The 23,832-nt window shown below is 42.4% G+C and overlaps 1 protein-coding gene across 1 annotated transcript in view; it reads right to left on the bottom strand.

Annotated features, from left to right (window-relative positions):
• The window catches only part of crip2 (cysteine-rich protein 2), a 119,071-nt gene that overhangs the window by 38,542 nt on the left and 56,697 nt on the right, over positions 1 to 23,832 (bottom strand). The window contains exons 2-4 of the mRNA XM_028821538.2: positions 21,215 to 21,309; positions 3,400 to 3,457; positions 3,024 to 3,161 (exon numbers count right to left, since the gene is read on the bottom strand). Coding sequence (XP_028677371.1) covers positions 3,024 to 3,161; positions 3,400 to 3,457; positions 21,215 to 21,309 — 291 coding nt within the window. The remainder of the gene's footprint in view (positions 1 to 3,023; positions 3,162 to 3,399; positions 3,458 to 21,214; positions 21,310 to 23,832) is intronic.

Here is a 23,832-nt window from a genome sequence, read left to right as displayed (position 1 = left end):
TGATCTGTCTGGCTGATGACTCCAGAGAGACAGTTTTTGAGGCTGGTGGGCTGTGTGAGCAACAGAGGAGAACCATAAGGAACAAACCTTCCTTGTTTTTGCTTTACTCGGTACACTGTGACCAATAAATATAACAGGAGGTCATGCTACTTGCTGAAATTCTGCACTTATGGGGTCTGTTGATAAGAAGGATGAGACAGAGTATAGGAGAAAGATGTAGAACTTTGTTTCTTGGTGCAGAAAGAACTATCTGCATATTAGCATCAGCAAAACCAAAGAACTGGTTATTGACTCTTGCTGCCCCAAAGAGCCTCTATGTCTGATCACTACTGCGAGCGGGTTAGCCAGGTCTTCTCATCCAACATTAGTGCCTGACCTCACAAATGCTCTCCTGGAAGAATGGTCACAAATTCCCATAAACATACTCCTACACCTTGTGGAAAGCCTTCACAGAAGAGCTGAAGCTGATAGAGCTGCAAAGGGTGGGCCAACTCCGTGTTAAAGCCTATGTATTAAGAATGGGATGTCATTAAAGTCCATGTGTGTGTAAAGGCCGGCGTCCCAATACTTTTGGCAATATAGTGATTGTATAAATGACTGATTCCATGATGAGTACACATAACATGGATTAGTTTGGAACTGCTTCACATAAATGAAGGCCGACAGTATCTGTACAACAATGAATAGCTGAACCATGAAGAGACTCCAAAATGGTGACTTTAAATCTATTAAAATAATGTAATCAAAAACCTACTGTTTTACAATTATTTATCATTGTCATTAACAAGAACAAATACCAGATGGTACTTGCTTGCTGAACTTTTAAAAATATGGCCATCTCAGCATGGGGTAGTATTATAGTACTGGGAGCTCCCCATGGGCACACCCTTGATTGTACCCTAATAATGCCAATTAGTTATGTGCACACGGTAGCCTAATCAGTCACTTCCGATGTCTGTACTGCAGTTGTGAGTTTTGTTTAGTGGCGAGAATGTTCGAGAAAAACCGTACACAGGGCTCTACAGCTGAACGTTGTTGTGTACCTTTATGTTGAGCTTCCAGTAAGCACAATAAGGTACTTCATTTTCATGCATTTCCCTCCAAAACCTGGAAACCTGATCTAAATGGATCACCGCTATCTGGAGAGTTTTACAGTTAGTCCACATACCTGAGTTTGTAGCCAGCATTTTAAAAAAAAGAGGATTTATTGCAAGCCAGGGTGGCGACTGTTGAAGAAGGGAGCGGTTCCTGCATTGTTTGAGTGGAGCAATTTCTCCATTCTCCTTTAAAGATTGGGGGGTCTGGGAGAGGAGAAAGCGACTGATGGATGATAACAAACTGGATGAGGAGGATGATAAAATCCTCAAAGACCACGACTATGCTTCGGCTCCTGATCCAGCAGTTGTCGACCTAACTCTTGATGAAAACATGTCTCTCAGAGAGGAGATCCTCCAACTGAGGAAACAAACTGACAGCCTTACAATGAAGCATCGGTTTGGCTTTCACCATTTTGCTGGCTCAGACAGAATTTAGTTTTGGTAAGTTTGACTTGATTGTATGGAATGTAACATGCTTTAAATAAATTCAATAAAAGTTAAAAAAATAAATAAATAAATAATGGAAGTAGTGTACAGACAAGACAATGGAAAAAACAAATAAAAGCATTAATTTTTAGGCAAGGAGGAAACAAATTGAGAGCCTTACAATGAAGCAGCGGTTTGGCATTCACCATTTTGCAGGCTCAAACAGAGATACTCACTTTGTTACAAGGTAAGTTGTCCAGCAGACTTATGTTTTTATGTATTAAGCTTACATACGTTTTCACCCATCCCTGAATATAGATTAATGACTAATTAATGAAATTCTGTTTTACAAAGAAGCCCAATGTAATCACATATTTGTCTCATGGAAGTTCATAATATACACAAGTGTTTAATACATCTGTATCTTACCTTCATAATTGTTGATGTAGCTTGAAACATAAAGTTTGAAGCCCTTCTCCTTTTTAGCTCCTGATGTTTGGCTCAATGTTTGAATAATGCGAATTATGTTGTTTACTGTAAGTCTGGGCACCTCTTGAAGCAAACGGGTAAAAAACACCACAACTTGTCTATTTTGATATCAGTGCCGAAAGTGAACAGATGGCTGACGCGGAATGCAGAAGAGATTGTGCATAGAGCCTATTAAAGGGCATGAGAAGTAGGCACGGGGCAAACAGCACAGAATGCTGACAGGCAGCGTCTGCTTCAGCATCACAGCCACTAGCTGGCAAACTAGCAAACAATATCTTCAATTATGAGCACTCGTGTAAAAGAGCAACGGTCATCAGGATGTCTCAAAAGTCAAGAAACAATTACAAAAAAAAAGCACAAAAGTATCCCCATGTAATTTAGCAAACCGATTCTTGTAATTGGGCAGCATGGTGGTGCAGTGCTGCCTCACAGTAAAGAGGTCAGAATTTGTGTCCAAGTTTTCCCTGTGTCTGCTTGGGTTTACTCACACTGTCCAAAGACACGCAGTCCAGGTTAGGTGAATTGGTGATGCTTAATTGGCCCCGGTGTGTTTGTGTGTTCACCCTGCTTTGGGCCCGCGCCCTGTCCAGGTTTGTTCCTGCTTTACGTCCTGTGCCAGATGACTTAGGTTCCAGCATCCCCAACGCGACCTTGGTCTGGATTTTGCAGGTTAGAAAATGACATGACATTTATGTCATTTCTGGACTGTCATCAAACCACAGAAACTGGGAAACAACAGCTTTTTTTAAATAAAAGAGCCCAATTAAAAGCAAATTTTTGTCTGTCTTAGACAAAAAAAAATCAACAGCCATGGTGGACCCCTAGGATTGAACTTGAGAAACACTGATGTAGAGTGTTGCTGACCTAAACTGCAACATGAGTCTTGCTTTGAGTTGCCAGGTCTATCGATTGCTTCAAGACCCCTTCACCACCTGCTCTCCTGAAAGCTTCCCCTCTCTGACTCTCAAACCCCTTCAACAATAAAGCAGTCCAGCAGTCCATTAAATTTACCTTTCACTGGTCCCCGTGGTGCTCCTGATGGCTTCCTTTCTTGGGGTTTAGGGGGTTCATCAGAAAACAGAGAGGCAGGCTGCGAATTCCCTGCAGGGGCTTCATAGACATACGATCCTGCACCTCCGATGTTAACTCCTGAAAGAGTTGAATTGTAATGAATAAACAATTTGATATGTTGTCCATATTGTACATTATAAGTGACCAAGGTGTGCTCGCTGCTTTAATGCTGGTTTCTTCCTTTTAAGTAGTATGGGACATACCGTAGGACATGATCTCTAAGTTACTGAGGACAAAGGCATCAACTAAAAACATATTTGCAAATGTAAATGGTAGGTTGATAACAAAAGAAAAAAGTAATGAATGAAGAATTTACCCTTTGGTCCATAAAGTGCTGCATAACATGGTTTGTGGCAGTAGGGTTTTCCATCATGCTGAAATGAAAAAAACAAAAACTAGAAAGTTGCAAGCAGCTTTGACATGGGTCCATGCAGTTGATAAAACATGACGTATTTACCCATTCAAAGAAATGGAAGATGAACAAATATATCAGCATTCAAACACATTAATTTTCTGAATTAGTGTAATTTAACAAAGGTTCACAGGGAGTTGATGTCTATACTGGCTGCACTGGGCACGGAAAAAGATCAAATCATAAAGAGCGATGGCAGTCCACCATGTGAGAGAATAATTTTAGGGTAACATAGCGCTCATCTTAAGGAATAGCATAAAGGGTGTCACACTTAGGGAACAGCCAAAGGGTCCAACATCAGAAACAGGGTTGGTGAGTACTAATGCCTTTTGTCTTTCTCTCTACAGACCCATGGAAGAATAAGTAAAACCTCATCAGTTCAGTCCCCTTACAGATGACCACACTTCCATCCCTGCCTTAATACAAAACCAACCTCAACTCATTTTCATTTGTTTTTTATTATTTCATGGAAAAGAAAGTCCGGTTTCAGTCATTGTTGATTACTCTCTACAATATACGGGGCTACTCCCCAAATCTTTGTTTCATCTGCCTCCAACTTTATTCACAAGGGTTAATAAATGTCAGAAACCTGTTCAAGCATATCAGGAAACCTGATAAAAGTCAAGTGAAAAACAAAGACGTACCAGGAGAAGGCTGATGTAATATGCCAAATGTACTAAAAGGAAGACTAAGAGATCAGCAGATGTCCTGTAAACAACAAGACTGGACAGATGTTACATAACCAGAAATTTCAAGAGTGGTGTGGTGGCTCAACCGAAAGAGAAGAACAAGAATATTACGAAACAGACTTTGATTTACTAAGGTATCTGGGGATGTAAGCCAAAGAACCAATCAGAGGAAAGGTCAGGTGATGTGTATGCACTGATCAGCACTGTTATGTAAATGTATTATTTTGACCATTCTGATCATTTTTTAACAGACTGCTGTGGTGAGTGCTCCCTCTTCAAGCATTTGCTGAGGAGTAAATAAAAGACACAATGGAAAAGGTTCCTCCAGTCTGGTTTCAGACTCAAAGAGGTTTAATCAAACTTGAACTAGTACAGGATGAGCTACTTTGTTTAATTAATAACTAGGGGGCTCTGTCCCCTGCTTGCTTCACTTGCCAACTTCCAGGCGGGCGCTACACACTAGCCACTTCACGGATCTGCCGTTCGCGTATGGGGAAGCGGATGTACAACTTAAACAGATTGTTATTTTCATGGGAATTGTTACATATGCATAATAGAACTATTTTACATTACTATTACAGTAATTAACCAAAGTAAAAAATAGTAAAACGTAATAAATTGAAAGAAAATTATGTTTCATGTTGCGTTAGAGGTATATGCTGCGTTATACATTTTCGTTCTGTTTGGCTTTGAAATTAACATGCAAATACTTTTTAAACTTACATTTTTACTGTAAAACTTCAGTTAGAACAATTTTTTGAATTAGGTTTTCGTCAATATCGCATTGAATTTTGATTCTGTGTTTGGACTTACATCTTGACAAAGCAACGTATAACTGCCCGTGAGTGAATTTCGTTCTTTCTCCCTAATATATAAACCAACATTTTCAAACGTTTGTCCCTGTGATTTGTTAATTGTTATAGCAAAAGCTATTCTAATGGGAAACTGTAAATGTTTTAATACAAATGGCATATCAAGATCTCCTTTGGTGTTTAATGTTAACCACGGAAGATGTACTACATTACCTTTCTTGACGCCTGTTAAAATTTCACATGTCAGAATTATTCGACCAATTTTGAATACAACTAATCTTGTCCTATTGCATAGCCCATCACTCAGACATAAATTACACAATAACATTACAATACATCCTTCTTTCAACAGTAATTCGGCCGGTGGAAGACTGAACGGTGTTAACGTTTGTAGATATTCTACAGGATATTGAAAGTTGATGTTTTCATCTTCCACACCATTACCACCAACTGTTTCAGCATAGTCTATTGATACACATTTAACCAATTTGCCGTGTAGCCGATCGAAAATTTTTGTGTTAATTCGTTTGACTTCATCGTTTCTCTGTGCTAGTATTGCTCGTGTACGCATTTCTTCTGTTGATAACCCTTCGGGATGAAATTCTTCAATAAGATTTGGACATACAGTAATATGTCTTCTATATTGGGAACTTAAAGTGAGGAAAACAAAAATTTTTAAGAGCTGAGAGCACAGGAACTATGTCTGACAAAAGCATTCACATGAATGAGAGGTGAGAGGAGTGTGGGCCGTGAACCAGAAATGGCTGAGAGTAGGGCGGGACTTGAACAAATCTCTTGGCAATAGTCTCGTTTTAAGATTTTCTTTTATAATACAGAGATTTATTTTCTACCACAGCTACTGCAGGGCACGCTCAATCAAGCCTATTCAAACTAGGACGATTTATAGTAAGGTGGTACAGATGTGGACAAATTTGTTGGTACTCGTCTACAAAAAAAAAACCTGAAATTGGCTCTGACCGAACTTGAAACTGACAAAAGAAATTGGCAGCCATCACTGTTAATTCCACATTTAACAAAAATCAGACTTTGCTTTAGAGTTTTGATTCAACAGAATATTTCAGATAATAATACAAGTGAAAATTGGTAGGAACAAAAATGACGGGACCCTTCACTAGAGAATTTGTTGCCGAACATTTACCAGCAATCAGTGCAAACAAGCAATTCCTGGAGCTCACCGTGAGTCTTCTGCAACCCTCCACTGGTCATCTGGCCCACTCGTCCTGAGCAAACTGCTCCGGCTAGTTCAGGTTTGAAGGGGGCCTTCTCCAGACTGCATGTTTCGGTTCTTTCCATAGATGTTCAGTGGGATTCAAATCAGGGCTCACAATAGGTTGTCCGGAACTCAAAGTCTCCACTGGCTTCTAGGTCACCTCTTTTCATGGCTTTTTCCCCCACTGATTTCCTAGAGCTGGCTGCCCAGCCAAACTAAGCAGAACTGAGATTGCTCCAAACTTAAGTCCATTTAAGAATTATGGAGGCCACTGTTCTCTTGAGAACTTTCAATGGTGCAGAAATCATTTTACAGCCTTCCCCAGATCGATGCCTCAACACTGTCCCGTCTCTAAGCTCTGCAGTGAATTCCTTCAACCTCACGGTTTGCTTTTTTTTTTCTTTCCAACTATGGGGTCATGGGGTCATCTATAAACAGATGTGTGACTTTCCTGATCATATCCAGTCAACTGAATTGACCACAGGTGGACACTAAACAAGATGTAGAAACATCTCCACAATGACCAATAGAATGGAATGCACTTGAGCCAAATTTCAAATGTCATAGGAAAAGGGACTGACTACTTGTGTCAATATGATAGTTCAGATTTTTACTGTTAAAAAAATATGAAAAAATTCCTAAAACCCTTTTTTTGCTTTGTTACTCTGGGGTATTGGGTGTTTTCTGAGTAAAGGACTGCAACATAACCAAACGTGAAAAAAGTGAAGGGGTCTAAATGCTTTCCGAAGGCCCTCTACTTAATGATGTGGCCTCCAAGTGTATGCTGCATTTGAGTCTTGTGATGTGTGGGTCATAGAGTTGCACAAGAGAGAAGGAGGGGAGCCCAGGATTCCAAAAAAATCAGCTTTACTGTTGTGAAGACAGGAACATTCTCAAAGCATTTTCAAATGGGAGCTGTCACCTCAGCACAGACAAGCACAGCAAGCAAGCAGTGATGCGGACGTCATCCTGTGTTAGCTCCCTTCCTCAGATGGAAAGAACAGATGGCCTTCACCGGAGAGAAGACAGAAAGAAGAGCGCAAGGTCAGGTCAGTGGCCGGTTTTAAATGTTCCCTGCCTCACACATCGGGAGCTGCTCATTACCACAACTGTGCCACGTTCCCAGTTTAAAAGGGAAGCACAAATACAAGAAGGGGATCGAGAAAGCAAAACAAGGAGAGAATGAACATAGGTTAAAGAGAGAGGAAGCGAGCTGAAGACAGCAGACACGAGGGAGAGAAAGCAGGCAGCTTGGAAGTGAGCCCCGAAGACAAGTGTGTGAAGCCTGTCACATTTCTCTCTTAAGTGTTTTAGTTACTAAATAGTGCATGTAGGTGTAAATGGACACAAGTTAGATTGAGAACTGTTGGCTCCTTTGTCATTTGCCTCTTATTACTAATAAGAAGCCATTAAAAACAGTGAATGCAGCTGTTTAAGACTGAAAGAACCAATTAAGGGTAGGAAACCTTAACAAGAGAGTCCAAAAAAATCCATCCATCCATCCATCCATAATCCAACCCTCTATATCCTAACTACAGGGTCACAGGGGTCTGCCGGAGCCAAAACCCACCAAACACAGGGCGCACACCCACACACCAAGCACACACTAGGGACAATTTAGAAATCGCCAATGCACCTAACCCGCATGTCTTTGGACTATGGGAGGAAACCAGAGTACCCGGAGGAAACCCATGCAGACACGGGGAGAACATGCAAACTCCACGCAGGGAGGACCCGGGAAGCAAACCTGGGTCTCCTAACTGCGAGGCAGCAACGCTACCACTACGCCACCGTGCCGCCCGACCACTAAAATGAAGCATCAAAATGTCATTGGAGCAGTAAGTGCCAGGTCAGCAATAATTGAGTTCTCATTATGAAACTGGGTTGAAACAAAAACCTGCGGCCACAGTGGCCCTCCAGGACTGACGCCGCCCACATCGATATAACGGATTGTTTTTTTGTTTTTTTTTTCATTGCATCCGAAAGAGTAGCTGCTCTGTAATTTTGTTGTATGTGGTATAGTATGATGACAATAAAGGCTTCTAAATTCTAAATATTCCTTTGAATTCAAAGCTGTTGATATGCATGCTTACAGTACTTTGATGCTGGGTTTAGGCAAAGTCAACTTTCTTATACTTTACAGGCAGTGCAAGGATGTTTCACTATATGTCATTTTCCCCCATTTTCACTTCCTATGAATATATCCCTCACGTAAGGCAAAGTTCAGCTGCAATTTAAAAGTTTGAAAATTATACCTTTAAATGCTTAAATGGAGACAATTGAAACGGGCAAAAGAAAAAAAAAAAAAGAAAACCACAGGCATAAGCAACAGCATTCAAGTGAACATTCAAATGTGCTGTGTGTAAGAGCCGATCGCACAAACTTAAATTATTTCCAGTCTCAGGCAAGTGGCTTCTACCACACACAAAAACAGGGGCCATCATCACAGCAGAACGATCCCGCAAAACATCCAACATCTGGATGCTTTATGTAGCCAACTTAAACCACCCTAAATAAAGACGTTTGCCTCTCTGATTATCATTCCTTGCCCAGTGTTTGAGGGAATGAGCATTTAACAATTTATTTAATTCATTTCCAGTGCTTCAAAAACTTCTGGTGAGACTTCTTGGCAATTAGCCCTTTTGAAGAAATGCTGAAACGCTCTTTAATTTCGCCCACTTTTTCCTCAATTAGATCCAAAACTAAAAACGAGAAAAAAACCTCATTTAATTATGTACCTTAGCACACTAGCGGCACGACTATAGCTCTTGCCTTACTGTTCCTGGAACCAGGATTTGAATCTTGGCCTGGTCACTCTAAGGTACTGGACATTAACACCCCGGGTTATTGGCTCAATCCTCAACTCTGACACACGACTCATGTAAGTACCAGGCAAGATTTTCTGGAATCCCGCCCAGGAGAAAAGGGTGGCCCTTGCCAAGACAGGAAGCTGGAATGGAAAGACAGCATTGGACTAGCATCAGGTCTAGGATGGGTATGGGACCCTAACCCAGATGGAAGGACAAAAAAAAAAAAGGAGCAATGGAATATGCTAGATGGCAGCATCCCAGGACTGCAGTAACCATGTGGACACCTGCAGGGCATGAGCGGAGTTGTAGTGCCAGGAATCAGCCTTGTTGGGTCCCAAGGGTTGCCACCAGGGGGTGCTGTGGGGATTCGCAATCCCCATTTTTCAGGGCTTCTTTTTGGCTATGCCCTGGCACCGGAAGTACTCTCAGTTCCAACATAAAAAGGAAGCCATCCAACCTCCTTCAGGGAGTTGGGAGGCAGAGGGAAACACTCACTGGTGGGGGGTAAATGGAGAAGAGAAGAGAAAAGAAGAGAAGGAAGGAAGGAAGAAAGAATATTATTTGTAATTGTGCTTGCTTGTGCAACCTTGGAGAAACCTTTGGAAGATATTTTTTTATTAAAAACCTGTATTTTGAACCAGTGACTCCATTTGTGTTGGTTGTGTCCAGGGTTTGAGGCTTGGTGGCACTCCCAATCTGTCACATCCTGAGCAAGTCACTTAACTTGCCTGAGCTGCAACTGTACAAAATCTCTGCTTTGATGCTGCTTCACTTTAGAAAGATGCTATATACAGTAAAAAACAGGTTATTTGTTTGTTTGTGGAACAGCCCAATGCCGCAGTGGTTAGTGCTCCAGCCTACCCCAAAGATCCACAATCCTGAGTTCAAATTCTGTTCCATGTTGTCCTGATGGAGACTGCATGTTCTTCCCATGTCTGTGTTGGTTTTTATGCAGGTATTGCAAGTTCCTGACAGTTCTACATTGGCCCAGTGTGGGCCCTATGATGGTCCAGGGCTCGTTTCTGCCTTGTGTTCACTGCTGATGGGAAAGGACAATCCTGAACTGATAAACAAGTAAGGAAATGGATAAATGGATGTATATGGGTGGCATGGTGGTACGGTGGTAGCACAACTGTCTCACAATAAGGAGAGCCGGATTCACTTTCCGATTCCTCCCTGCATGGTGTTTGGCGTCTTCAGCAAAAATGATCACTAGGGCTGGAAGACATCCATACGTCAACCTATTCAACATATTTCAACTGACCTCGAGGGTTTACCCCTAATTGGATATGAGGGGTCAAAGTCGCAGGTTAGGTGGATTGGCGATTCTAAATTGGCTCTAGTGTGTGCTTGGTGGGTGGGTGTGTTCTGCGGTGGGTTGGCACTCTGCCCGGGATTAGTTCCTGCCTTGTGCACTGTGTTGGCTGGGATTGGCTCCAGCAGACCCCCGTGACCCTGTGTTAGGATTCAGTGGGTTGGAAAATGGATGGATGGATGGATGGGTCAAAGTTACTCCTGTTCAGAAAACTTCAAAATATTGAATACTTAATTGATTAAAATTGATACTTGATTCTTTACTGATGGTCAAGCCACCTGGGAGCTGCTCTTAAAAGGTTACAAATGACAAATTTCAAACAAATTTGCAGGGTATCGTTTTAGACTATTTCAAGGTGGTTCATTACAAATTACGTTATTTTTTTATTGTTTTGACTGACTTATGCCTACATTTTCTTATTACTCTATATGTGCTAGAAACCACCAGTATTTCATAAGCCAAAGGTCAGACGTGCAACAGAGCTGGAAAGGATGGGCCCCCTCTGTTAGAGAGGGAATGTGAAATTTCGAACTATAAATATTGGTGGTGATGGCTGAGCTTGTAGGGAGTACAGGTAGGCCTTGTCAAACAGATATGATGGACAGAGAGGGGTTGACACCCCCTCAACTAAGAAATTAGAGGCAAGATTAGAGCAGTGAAATGACAGGAGTCAGATGAGGATGAATAATGGCTTGTATGATAAGAATTGTAATAAATGTAAGAGATACCCATGGATGGATGCTTATTGCATCTGCAGCTAGTCTGTATGTGCGCCACATAATAAATCTTGATTCTGCTGCCTGTCCCGAGACTGTGAGTGCCTTCATTGGGCCCAAGCACGTTAAGTGATTAGAATCCAGTTGAATTGGCATTGGCTTCTAATAATTATCCTTCTTGTTGTAAATCAGACCATTTAACATTGAAAGACTTTATGCTTCCTTTATTGTAGAAACGTATGCCTGCCTTAGCAATTGTAGTTGTGATGTCTCAGCTGAATCAACAGGCAAGCCTCCAAAATTGAAAAAATAACTTTGGGAGTGTTGCTTAGACCACCAAGAATTGATTAATGTGCCACATGAGGCAAACTTTTACTGTCCGACTGAAGTCAAAGACCAGTTTATAAGTGAGAACTCTTAAGAATTTACAAAAATTCACTCCGGTCCTGTAGATGGCGCTAAGCACCAAACATAGTGATAAACAACACAGCTTTCAGACAGAAATCACCGGTCCTTTTAATAAAATCAGTGATGGGGATTTAACTGGCATCTCGGCTATTTTAGAGGATGCCATCACAGGACACCGCCCCAAGCTACTTTATAAGTCAAACAGTCAGCATTATGAATTTTTTGTCATAATATAGTGTGTCATTTTTGGTGACTGGACTGCTTATTTTATATAGCTCCTTTTACAGAGATCATTTTGTCACACTGCCTTATAAATCGAGTATTGGTGTTTCTATATTGTGAATGACAGTTGTAAAAAGAATTGTTTATCATAATGTCTCAGTCTTAGGGACCGGACCTGCGATCTTATGATTTTGCATAATGCCTATCATATAGAACATTATCAAATAATGTTTGATATGTAAGGGACTATTGTTTCTATATTTCTATACTAGGAATACTGGCACTAGAATGAATTAATTTATCATAATACATTAAACCATGCAAACTGGACCAAAAAACAATCATGTGAGTTTTTTCACACAGAACACTACCCGGTAAAGCAGGGGCTCCCAACCTGGGGTGTGACAAAGAGGAGGGCTGCATTGTGATTCACCAAAATCGAGGGAGGTGTGTTGTCAGGCTTTATCATGGTCAACTGGTGTTTTGCAGTGTGCTGTCATTTTAGGTCAATAATTAGGTAGGGGTCCTGTTCCATGATATGAAAAGAATCAAGCATTGCGTGTGCAATTCTCACCTTTGAATGAGTTGCTGCCATGCACATTCTCAGGGGATTCCTTGCTGCGGGTGGAGCGTTCATTAAGGCATTTTTTCTTCTTCTTTTCAATAAGAGAATGGACTTTGGACCGGGCAATGATCCATTGAGAAGGCCGAGGTCTAGTATTGATTTCTATATAAGCCCTGATTGTGATATGCCACTGATTGAGGCTTGACTGACATTTTTGTCATGGGGACTGAATTAGATGCAACACCTGCTACTTATACTCAGCCCCCATTTCTCCAATTGGCAGTCCTGGCAGTTGCACAGCAATTTTAAGTGTGTGGCGCATCTGTTTTTGAACTGCAGTGCAGGTATTACTGGGGGCAAAGCTCGTTAACTGCATTTCATTACTTAGCAGCACACTGGAAGCCATTTCTTTATGGGGGATCTCCAATCCCCCAAGCTCCTTGATTGTGCGTCATTTCCTCACAGCATCTGATGCTTCACAGAATACCCCACATTGTGAATTGTGTGTCTAAGCTTCAGAGGGGACACATTATTTAAATTTATAAAGGTAAATTGTTCAACTTATATTTAAATTTCATGCACTGAGTTGGGAGCAGTTCAAGTTGTTCTCCTGTAGTACTGTATGCAATTCAAAAATTAAATTTGACTTCTTCATCTTCAAATGTGAAAGTACTTTTGTTTGGGGGTGCAAAAAGAAATCAAACATTTTCTAGAGATGCTAGGCATAGAGAAGGTTGGGAACTAGTGGCATAAATTATCATTGCTTTATGTTTCTATACTGGGAACACGGGGTACTTCAAATCACGACTTAGTGAGTCAGTAGTAGGGACTGAAGCAGCAGTCCAGAGGGAGCGCAAGGAGCATGTAGTAACCACCTTTGAGATGATCAAGGCAGCCATTCACAGCAAATATAAGAGCACCGACTGGACTGAGAAGGACTAAAGGCATCTCGAGCACAAACTTAAAATGGAGAAAACGAGTTGAGACAATTTAAACATGGCAATTCTCAGCATCCGTTAAAGCAGTTAAAACTTAACAATGCCATCAAGTTCTCTCATATGGAAGACAGCATGTCATCTTCTGGCAAGTTAGGCAAAATGAGAAAAAAAGCAGGAAAATTCAATCCCTCTACCTCTTTGTTAAAATTCTTAACCATGAATACCCTGATGTAGGCCAGCCATGTGATCTATTTCAGTATAAACCAGAAGCTCAGGCCAGTCTATAATTGTTTAAATAGAAACGATGAACAGGACAATTTAAAAATGAATAAATAATTAAATAAATAGGTCATTTAAGTTTTATTTAATGTTGTACATAATTACTTCATATGCCTGGCCTAACATATTTGAACATCTGCTTCATTTTCAGCTCCGGAAATTGGATGCTTCTTTAGTAGCCTGGCTTCAGAGCCTGCATCTTCATTTCAGCCCACCATAACTCCGCAGAACAAAGAAGGCCTTTGTTACTCTCCAAGACACCAGGCAATCTCATCCAGGTAAAGTGTCCTACCCCCTTCTCTCAATCCCAGGGTGCTTTTGTCTTATTGGAGGTCAGAAGATCTCAGCTACATCATGTGTGCCAAGTCAAGTGCTTTTCATGGTAGAATATCCCTTTCTGTGTCCACTGCATATGGAGCCAAGTTTGTGGACACATACGGTAGATGAAGAGAGTTCAGCTGTAATCGGGGCATTTTTTTCCCCTCTTTTTCCATTCTGGCATGTTATGTAAAAACACAAGACATTAAACAGATGCACTTTCTACTTGTGATGTCCAAAACAACTCTTACCTAATTCTTGTAGCTACATTATATATATTGAATTCTTGGCAAGAACGCATTGGTTTTCAGCTCGTGCATAGATACAAACCTGCACCCCCCTAAGACTTATGAAAATTTGTTGGGGAGAATTGCAGATTGGTTGGACAGTCACTGGGTATGTCACGCTACACCCAAAAGATCCCGACTCTAAGATTATATAAATGTCTGCGACTAATAATTGCTGGTGTCACACACGCATGATTAGGGGACAACTAAAGGGCCTGAATAAATATAGTTCCACGCCGAACTAGGGGGTGGCGAAATGCGCTAATTCTCTCTCTCAATTCCTTGTAGACCATTCTCGGGAAATCCCTGGGGCAGCCAATGATGTCACTTCTGGTTCCGTTCCTGATGACATCACTTCCCCTGCGAGCATTTAAAAGCCGCCATCTTAAGACAATAGTCAGTTCTGTTTTGGACTCCATTGTGTGAACATGTCTTTGCTTTTGGACAGATTTTGCAGCCGGGAAATAGCTGCCCTAAACCTTCCCAATGTCTCTGGGTCGTTCTTGTTACAGTGGCGTAGCCGGCAGGATGGAAGTATCCCAGAAGAAAATGGGATCGGACCTGAATTATGAACAGGTGGGAGAGTACCAGGGCAGAGTTTCTAGGGGGGGTTCGTCCTGGACTTAGGAAAGAACCAGTGCACACTCCGCTCCCTTTGTCTGTTCCAGGCTACATAGAATGCATAGGGAGAGTGTCGACGGGACACACAGAAGTGAGCTGGTCTCTGTGGGGGAAGCGACAGGGACTTATTATGCCTTCTAGGGCAAGAGGGCCATCCTCCCTGCTGGGGCCAAGGCCTCAGAGGCAGGTGAGGTTTCTGCGGACCTGGAAACTAGATCCCGAGAGATCTACCTGAGAGAAGGTTGATGCTCTTTGGGAAAAGGTGGCGGAGTGGTTAAATCCCTCCGAGTGCCCCACCTTTCAAATAGTAAAAAAGGTGGCCTGCTTTATATTTTTGAATAATGTATCTGAGCATGTCACCCAGCCAGTCTGGGGGGAATTCACTAGTATGGGCGAGCTCATCAGGCTTGTAAAAACCACCAGGACAGCCTTACAGTCAGAGAGCAGAATGGTCCTTTAGCGGATGCTATTAAGATTACATCCCTACTAAACTGCCCTCTTGACACAAGGTGGAGTTTGCGCCGGAGTCCCCAGAGTCACGGGCACGCCACTCACTTGGGGACGAGGCGGGATGCAAGTGGAGAGGGGGAAGTGGATTGTGTTTGCTTTCAAACCCCCTGTCAATGCCTCATACGGGAGTGGTAATTGTTAATGGATTCAAAGTAGAAGCCCTATTTTATTTCGGCAGCAACATCTCTATTGTTGACCTCTATTGTATGTAGTGCCGCAACAATGGATAAATGTAAAAACCAGTATAACTTGTGTACACGGAGATATCTGATACTATAAAACCGCCCGATCTTTCATCAGCCATGGAGGACTGGTAAGAAAAATAATAATAATAATACTACATTTTATTTATATAGCGCCTTTCCCATGCTCAAGGCACTTCGCAGAGTTTAAGATAGAACGGCAGGGTATACAGTATATAGCATTGTACAAACCAGATAAATAAATAAGGAAGATTAAGACAGTAAATTCAGAGAAAAAAAAATCCCCGTAGCGGTCCTGCTGAAATCTGGTCTGATATTAAAAGCGGTGAATTAATATTCACTCCCGATACTAATTTGGGCCTAGTAACAGACAGGAATAATACTTTGCAGGTTGTTTCCACGCCGTGTGCTCAGTCGGAGGAGAGTGGTGTGGGAAGCCAAGAGGTTGATGTGGAAGTTCCCGGTCCGTCGCAGACCGTTACATCAACAGAGTGGGTCTCGACGGATTGGGATGACTCCCCACCCCTTGAGGTCAGACCAGACCCTCTCTCTGAACTAAGTTTTCAATTTAGACAAACGCCGGCCTCGTTTAAAAGGGAGCAATGGAATGATGACTTTCTGAAATCTGCAAAGAATGCAGTGATAATAGTCAACGGCCAACGCACCCATCAACCCATGCCACAGGGCCCCCACTTTGTTATTGAAAATGATTTGTTATATTGAGTCAGTGAACACGAGGGGGAGGCATGGAAGCTGTTGCTGATTCTATGAACCTTCCAGCGGCAGGTTGGCGAGTTAGCACATGCCCACCTCCTAGGAGGCCACCTGGGCACCGAGAAAACAGAGCGTATCAAGCTCCGATTTTATTGGCCGGGAATTAACAAGGAGGTTTGCCGCTTTTGTATCTCTTGCCCAGAGTGTCAACTGCAGGAAATTCCTAGGAGAGACCGTGCTCCTCTCGTTCCCCTTCCCTTAATTGATGTCCCGTTTGAGAGAATAGGGGTCAATATCGTGAGACCCTTGGAACCATCAGCCCGAGGACATAAATATATATCAGTCCTCGTGGATTATGCGACCCGATATCCAGAAGCTTTTCCGTTGCGCTCAGCTACTTCCAAAGCCATCGCACGGGAACTGGTAGGAATCTTTGCGCGAGACGGCATCCTTAAGGAAGTCCTTACAGACCAAGGGACACCGTTTACCTCGGAGACGTTCAAGGAGACGGCCAAGTTACTTAAAATAAAGCATCTAAAGACCACGGTATATCATCCTCAAACCAACGGTCTAGTTGAGAGATTTAATCAGACTCTCAAACAGATGCGTCACAAGGTGGTCAGCAGGGAAGGAAGGAACTGGGATGAACTCCACCCCCTCGTGCTCTTTGCCTACAGGGAAGTCCCTTAAGCCTCGACGGGGTTCTCGCTGTTTGAATTATTATACGGACGACAACCCCGGGGTATACTTCCCTCAACTAATATTTTAGAATATATTGCGCAGTTACGCGATAGATTTGGGAAAATTCTACCTATCCTAAAAAGTCACATGGAGGAGGCGCAAGCAGCACAGCCGGGGGATCGGGTCATGGTGTTGGTTCCCACCTCCCATTCTAAACTACTTGCCCATTGGCAGGGACCATACGAGGTTAAGGAGAGGAAAGGGCTCGTCAATGATTTGGTGAAACAGCCCAATCGTCGGCCGAGCGAGCGGATATATATATCTCAAGTGAATATGCTGAAACCATGGAAGGAAAGGGATCCTGATCCCTCCTCTGGCCAGCCCCGCTCATTCTTTGCTCAGACCAACACCCTTAACTTTGGCTCAAAGAGCTCAAAGCAGTTATCTAGTCTGTTCTGGAGGTGGTAGACGAAAAACCTGGAAGGACCTCTCTGATCGTCCACGACATTGTGACCGAACCTGGGGTTATAGTCCAAGAGCGCCCCTATTGCCTTCCCGAGGCAAAGAAGGCTGAAGTGGAACTTGAAATCAAGTGCATGCTGGACCTAGGAATCACAGAGGAGAGTTATAGTCCCTGGTCCAGTCCAATAGTCTTGGTTACTAAGCTCATTCATCGGAAGGGCTCTCTCCACACCAACACCGATGTACTTTCTCGCGTTCACAACCTCTTGGTGCAGGTCACCCGACCCAACGGGTCTGGGCTGAGGGAGCTGGGGGTCCTGTCACACAAGCATGACTAGGGGACAACCAAAGGGCCTGAATAAATGTAGAAGCAGGGGGTGATGAAGTATGCTAATTCTCTCTCTCAATTCCTTACAGACCATGGAAAAACCATCCAATGTGATATGGCATTAACCTAACCTGTATATCTTTGAAGGTGTAGGATAAAAATACTAAATACCCAAATAATCCATGCAAACACTGAGGGTTTGTGCAAACTCCACACAGGCAATAATAACCAGTTATAAAAATCCCACCAGGATGCTTGATCCATGATCAGGTCTAACTAATGTGCCACCACACTGCCTCCTTCTATGATATTCACAATTTCAAATCACTTTTCTAAATGCTGATAGGGCGACAATGCTGTGATGACAGCTCCACAAGTACATCTTTCAGTAGTTGCCCAGAGGGGACTGGGCGGTCTCGTGGCCTGGAACCCCTACAGATTTTATTTTTTTCTCCAGCCTTCTGGAGTTTTTTTTTGTTTTTTCTGTCCACCCTGGCCATCGGACCTTACTCCTTTCTATGTTAACTAATGTTGTCTTATTTTAATTTCTTATTTTGTCTTTTATTTTTCTTCTCTTCATTATGTAAAGCACTTTGAGCTACTTTTTGTATGAAAATGTGCTATATAAATAAATGTTGTTGTTGTTGTACTTATAAACTGTTACTAACCCTTGGCTATTCTGTTTCTCTTTTTAGTATACTCATGTGGCCCTTGGTGCCACTGCTACGCTGCCAGGCTGGTCTCCTGCCTATGGAAAAGTCATCTCAGATAAAGGAGCACTGGAATCATCAGGCAGAAGGGTCCCTTCATCAGATTGGCCGGCCCAGCACTGACTCACTTGTAAATTGGCCAATAGGGCGGAGGCGGCTTGTTGGCCGAGGTTGGACAAGCCAGACCATGTCTGGCTTGTCTCAGACTCCTTTTCACAATCTGGCCGTTTTTCTACATTTAGCTGATGGGCAGATATTGTTGTTTTTCTTTTATGTATAGTAGTTTCTACTCTTTTTGATGTATTTGAACAAATATGTGTCCTCACATGTGCAAGTTCAGTGTTTACTGAGTGGTATAATCTGTTCTTGCATTTTGCCTTGTAGTTTGTCCTGTTGTATTGTATTCCTGAGGTGGCCATGATAGACTGGCCGTCTAGCTCTGTGAAGAGGATTACTTGTGTTCTGTTTTGTGTCTTGTATTTACCCCATTTTTGGCACCCATTCCATGGCCCAACCTACCTAGAAGGGGTCCTCTCTCTGAATTGCCTTTCTCATTGCCTTTGTGTATTTACGGAGTCAAGGCTGGGGGGCCTTGTTCCTGTGACAACAGTTGTAAATATTACTAAAAAATTTAAGGCCAATGGGATTGCTGTCAACCTCCCTGAATGCAACAACAAGAGGACAATCGACCCCAAAATGGGCAGAAGGATAGTGGGAATGGTAGACAAACAGCCAAGGACAACTTCTAAAGGAATGCAAGCTCAGCTTCAAGGTCAAGGTCCATCAGTGTCTGATCACACCATCTGTCGCTTTTGGAGATGGCAGTGGGCTCAATGCAAGAAGAAGGACTCCACTGTTGAAAGAAAAACCTACAACTTATGTTGGATGATTGCAAGCTAAGTACATTAACCTGTCCTTGAATAGATGTTACTACAAGGCTGATGCACAATGACAACAGCATTTTTTTTTAGTTTCAATTGCCTGCTTCATCTAGGAAGGGGGATTGACTTCCTATAAATACGCTTCCAAAATGCTCCTTTTTTCCTGTCACCAGCATTTTCTAAGCATTACCATTGATGTCTATAGGACAAGCGTTTGGCTGAAAACACAACTGCTGCATTCAGGAGTTTTCTAAACCGTTGGTTGCTAAAATGCTTTGGTGTGGATAGTGTCTTTGAAAATAATGGCAAATAACTTTCAAGCGATTCCAGAGCATTCTGGCCTAGCACTAAAATGCTAGAAAAATGCTTGGGTGTGAAGGGTTCTTACGAGGAAAAAGACGGTGTGATGTCTTACACTTTTTAAAGAACACCTCAGTAGGATTAAGAAGATGACAACATTACAAACTTTCTGACGTGAAGCTCGCTGTATGAACTTTGGTTTCAATCATTCTGGTTGTATATCTTCTTCTGTTTAAACTTCTAGTGCTTGATTTGCTCATTTTTTTTTCTGCAAATAAACATAACTTTGGATAGAAATAAAATATGTATTTTCTCATTGAAGCTGCCTTGTGTTTACTGTGACACTAATATATCACCAAGGGGTCGGGTTGGATGAGGGATTGAGATGCTTATCCAGAATCCAAGCCCTGGTCATAAGAGGTCAGTGCAAGGTGTAGTGAGAGCCGTGGCACGTCTAAGATTAAGAGGTTCTGAAATATGAGGTACTGAGATACTATTTCAAGTCCTTCAGATCTAGTGATGTAATGGGTGGATTCTCGTTAAGGTTCGGCCATTTCAGGGGTGGAAGACTGGGATTGGTCCAGCATGGAGCCTGCCTTCTGCTCAAGATTCCAGAGGTAAGTGTTGTGAAACATTGAAAGAGTGTTTGGCAAACACTCGCGGGCTGTAAGAAGCAGTCGTTCCAGCTGAGCAATTTAGAGGAGTTGGAGTTACCAGAAGTGTAGATGACTTGCCACATAAGTCCGCAGAAAGCAGAGGGAGTCGAGGAGGCTAGGGAGGGAGAGCCCAAGTGTGAGCACCCTGGTCGCTGCGGACCCGAGTCTCGGTCCGATGGATGAGCTGTACGGAGCCAGGGGATGGAAGGCGACCAGACAGAAGTAAGGTCAGATGCAACCTGCTGATAGGGCGACTCTCCTGTTGCATGGGAGAAGCAAGGGAGCCGCCAGCTAAATGGAGAAGGCACCTGGTTTTTATAAAGGACAGCTTTCAGCCTGTTGATTTTAAACTTGTTTTATAGGATTATTGATTGATTTTTAACCTCCACCTTTATTTCATTGTTTTTATGAATTTTTTATTTATGGAGTTTTGAAGCACTGCACTTTGGACACTGTTTTGGATTTGTTTTTAATAAAAGCACTTGCACACTTTACACCATCCCCTTTCTCCAAAGTGTGATTTGTCCTCATTGCACAGCTCATCTGGGTATATTACCGACAGTGTTGGGTTCCAGAGGCTCCCAAAATAGGAAGAGGGAGCATGGAGCAGGACCCGCACCGTCACATGCCATTGCAGAGTGAACCATCCCAAAGAGTTTTACAAGTGCAGAGCGACAGCACAATGACTTCTCGATTTTGAGAACAGGCAGGTTATGTGATTCACTCAGGGTTACTCATTCAGTTAGAGATGCCAGCCTTATGTTATCAGTTTTATCTGCCAGACATCTCGGCCGCCCATGCCCTTCATTAAACTGCCAAGAAGAGCATTTGATTATTGAAACATAACATTTGATATGACATTTGCTGGCCTTTTATTTTTAATAAAACACACATTACTAATTCTGCAAACACATTATTGCACACATGCCCAACTAATGGTATCTTGGAGCCGCAATACAATAATCCATTTATTAAACCAGCCAATGAGAAAAAGTGGCAAATGTACCACACTCAGTTAGGCAGTTAGGAAAGAACACCCTGATGGAACAAACCTCGCACCTACCTCAGCATGGCCGCCCGACGTCAGAGTCTTGCTGCAGCGCTCGCACTTCAAACAGAACCGGTGCCAGTCCTTCCCCAGAGAAGTAACCTTCTCAGCTGGAAAAGAGAAATGAAAAGTATTTAGTCACTAACTCATCATTGTCTTGAAAATTGCCCATCAGTGCTTTACATAAAGGTGGCCATTTGAGTCCCTTTTGGTCTGTTGAATTAGTTAAGAAAGGTACCGTAGACATGCCCTCCTGTTCAAATGGTTGTCCCAGAACCATCTTAATTCTTTTAATTCAAATAAAGTGGATCAAGATAAAAAGCTTACATGCTCTCCTATACTCAGTTCTCAAAGAAAAGTAAAACAAGACGTTAATCAGGCTTAGGTGATCACCCGTTCCCCATATTCTGACAAGACATATCCAACTGCTCAGATGGTTACCCCAACATCTTCATGATTCTTTTTATTTAAATCACAAAGTGGAGCAAGACAAGTGCACATTAATGGCCTCATGGCCACATCACTTCTACTGCCCTATGCTTCCCAAGAGTAAGCAAAACAGGCCTCCAGGCTTAGGTGATCAGTCTCATCTCCCTGTAATGGGGTTCTCTTTGTTAGGCATCCTGGTTGGCAATTCAGCATGTGAACTTGGATCCTTGCTGTGTGTGGAGAACAAAAAAACAACCATCTTATCTAATCGAGATGAAGAACAATACCATCAGCTGTCACTTTGACTAGTTGGGCTCCAGACTAGGCAGATGCAGTTCTACTTGAGCTTTCCTGCTTCCTAAATTCGGCCAAGACATCTTCTTGTGCTCAAGATGACTGCTCCCTCCCATTCCCATTTCTTACTCTTCTTCTGTATCTTTTCTCATTTTTTATATGGGGTTCTTATTTTCAACTACTGTATATACTCATGTATACGTTGGGTCTTGAAACCCGAAAAAAATCGATCCTAATATCAGACCCAGACTTATATGCCTGTTCAAAAACCAATTAATTAATTTAAAACCAGATTCATATTTTCTTCTGGTGGAACGCTCCATCGTAGATAAGAGATGCTCTTACGATAAAGGTGTATGAGGGTGTGAGCTACAAAAAACACAAAACAGTTCAAATGTCACTTCGGAATAGCTCGGGTATCACCGTGAGGTCACGAAGGCACAATACATAGAAAAAAAAGGCAGTGTGCTTCGTGGTTACTCTCTCAGGTGGGTGTTAGCAAATCCTAATCTCTTGGACCAATAGCGTGAGTTATCCACATTTGACTTATACAACCGATATTATAAAATACTGGAAATTATATGGTAAAATCAAGCCCTGACTTATATGCGGTAGAACTTACATACGAGTATGTACGGTAGACATCAACTATACTCTGTGATCGTCAACACTCATTCCTTTTCTTTCTCCTTTGGATCTTAACTTATTCAATCCATCAACATCTGTTTCAGTTTGCCCCTTCTTCACCTTCCCTCAACATTCAATCTCATCACCCTCTTGCCTACGTAATTGTCATCTCTTCTCATAGGATGGCCATGCCATGGCAGCCTTTTCTCTTGACTCTTCTTCAAGATTTCCACTACTTTTGCCATTTTCCTTACCGCCTAATTTTTCATCTTATCCATTTTTATCATTCCACATTCTTCAGGGGCCATGTTTCATCTCCATAGATCATCGCTGGTCTGACTACCGTCCCTTTATCATAACAGTTCTTCTCTTATCAACTAACACACCAGACACTTGTTTCTAATTTTTCCAATGTGCCTGAACTCTATGGCGTACCTCACTATCTAATCCACCATCCGCTTTCACACAGGAACCAAGGTATTTACTGTTATTAACCTCCCAGACAGCAAATGAATGCCCCCTTCTGGAAGCTCTCCTTCAAACCACACACAGTATATTCCATCTTCTGTCTACAGATCTTGATTCACATATTCTCCACAGCTTCTCATCGTAAGTCAAGCTTTCATTGCAGCTCATCAACGCTGGAGGCAATTAGAACTATATCATCAGCAAAGAGCATGGCCCATGGTGCTTGTTCATGACCTCACTACTGATGACATCCATTATAAGATAATAAATGTGAGGACTTAAGGAGGATACCAGGTGGAGCCCAAACTTCATAGGGAAGCATTCTGTAGATCCAACACTTTTCTTGACTTTGGCCTTAGCATTGCAATACGTGTTTTTCTCTAGCCTTACTTCTCAAGGGGACCCTTTTCCCTCACAAACCTCCTGATGTGGCACCCTGTCATATGCCTTTCCCAGATCTATAAATGCTATATGCTGTTCCTTGTACTGCATATCTCCACTACTTCCCTTAAAGCGAATATAGCATCAATGGTTCCTCTTCCAGACAAAATTTCCTATTATCCTCAGCTTATATAAGCCACTTCCTTATGTTTTGGTGGCCACTCAGATCCACTGTGTAAGCTGAGCACAGAAAGACCACAAACGTCCCTACCCTAACCCTTTCCCTTTTTCTACCATATACTCCTTTGGTTGGGTCATAAATGGTAGAGACAAGACAGGCTCTCATGCCAAACCCCTAGTATTTGAATTACTAAAGATAAATACGGGCAGACAGGACATCATGCTTAGGTGGTTACTTCTTCCCAGCTCCTTGG

Source organism: Erpetoichthys calabaricus, chromosome 16 (genome assembly GCF_900747795.2).
Source record: "Erpetoichthys calabaricus chromosome 16, fErpCal1.3, whole genome shotgun sequence".
Lineage (NCBI taxonomy): Eukaryota > Metazoa > Chordata > Cladistia > Polypteriformes > Polypteridae > Erpetoichthys > Erpetoichthys calabaricus.
Note: the sequence above shows the minus strand (reverse complement) of the source record. Positions and strands in the feature narration are given on the sequence as shown.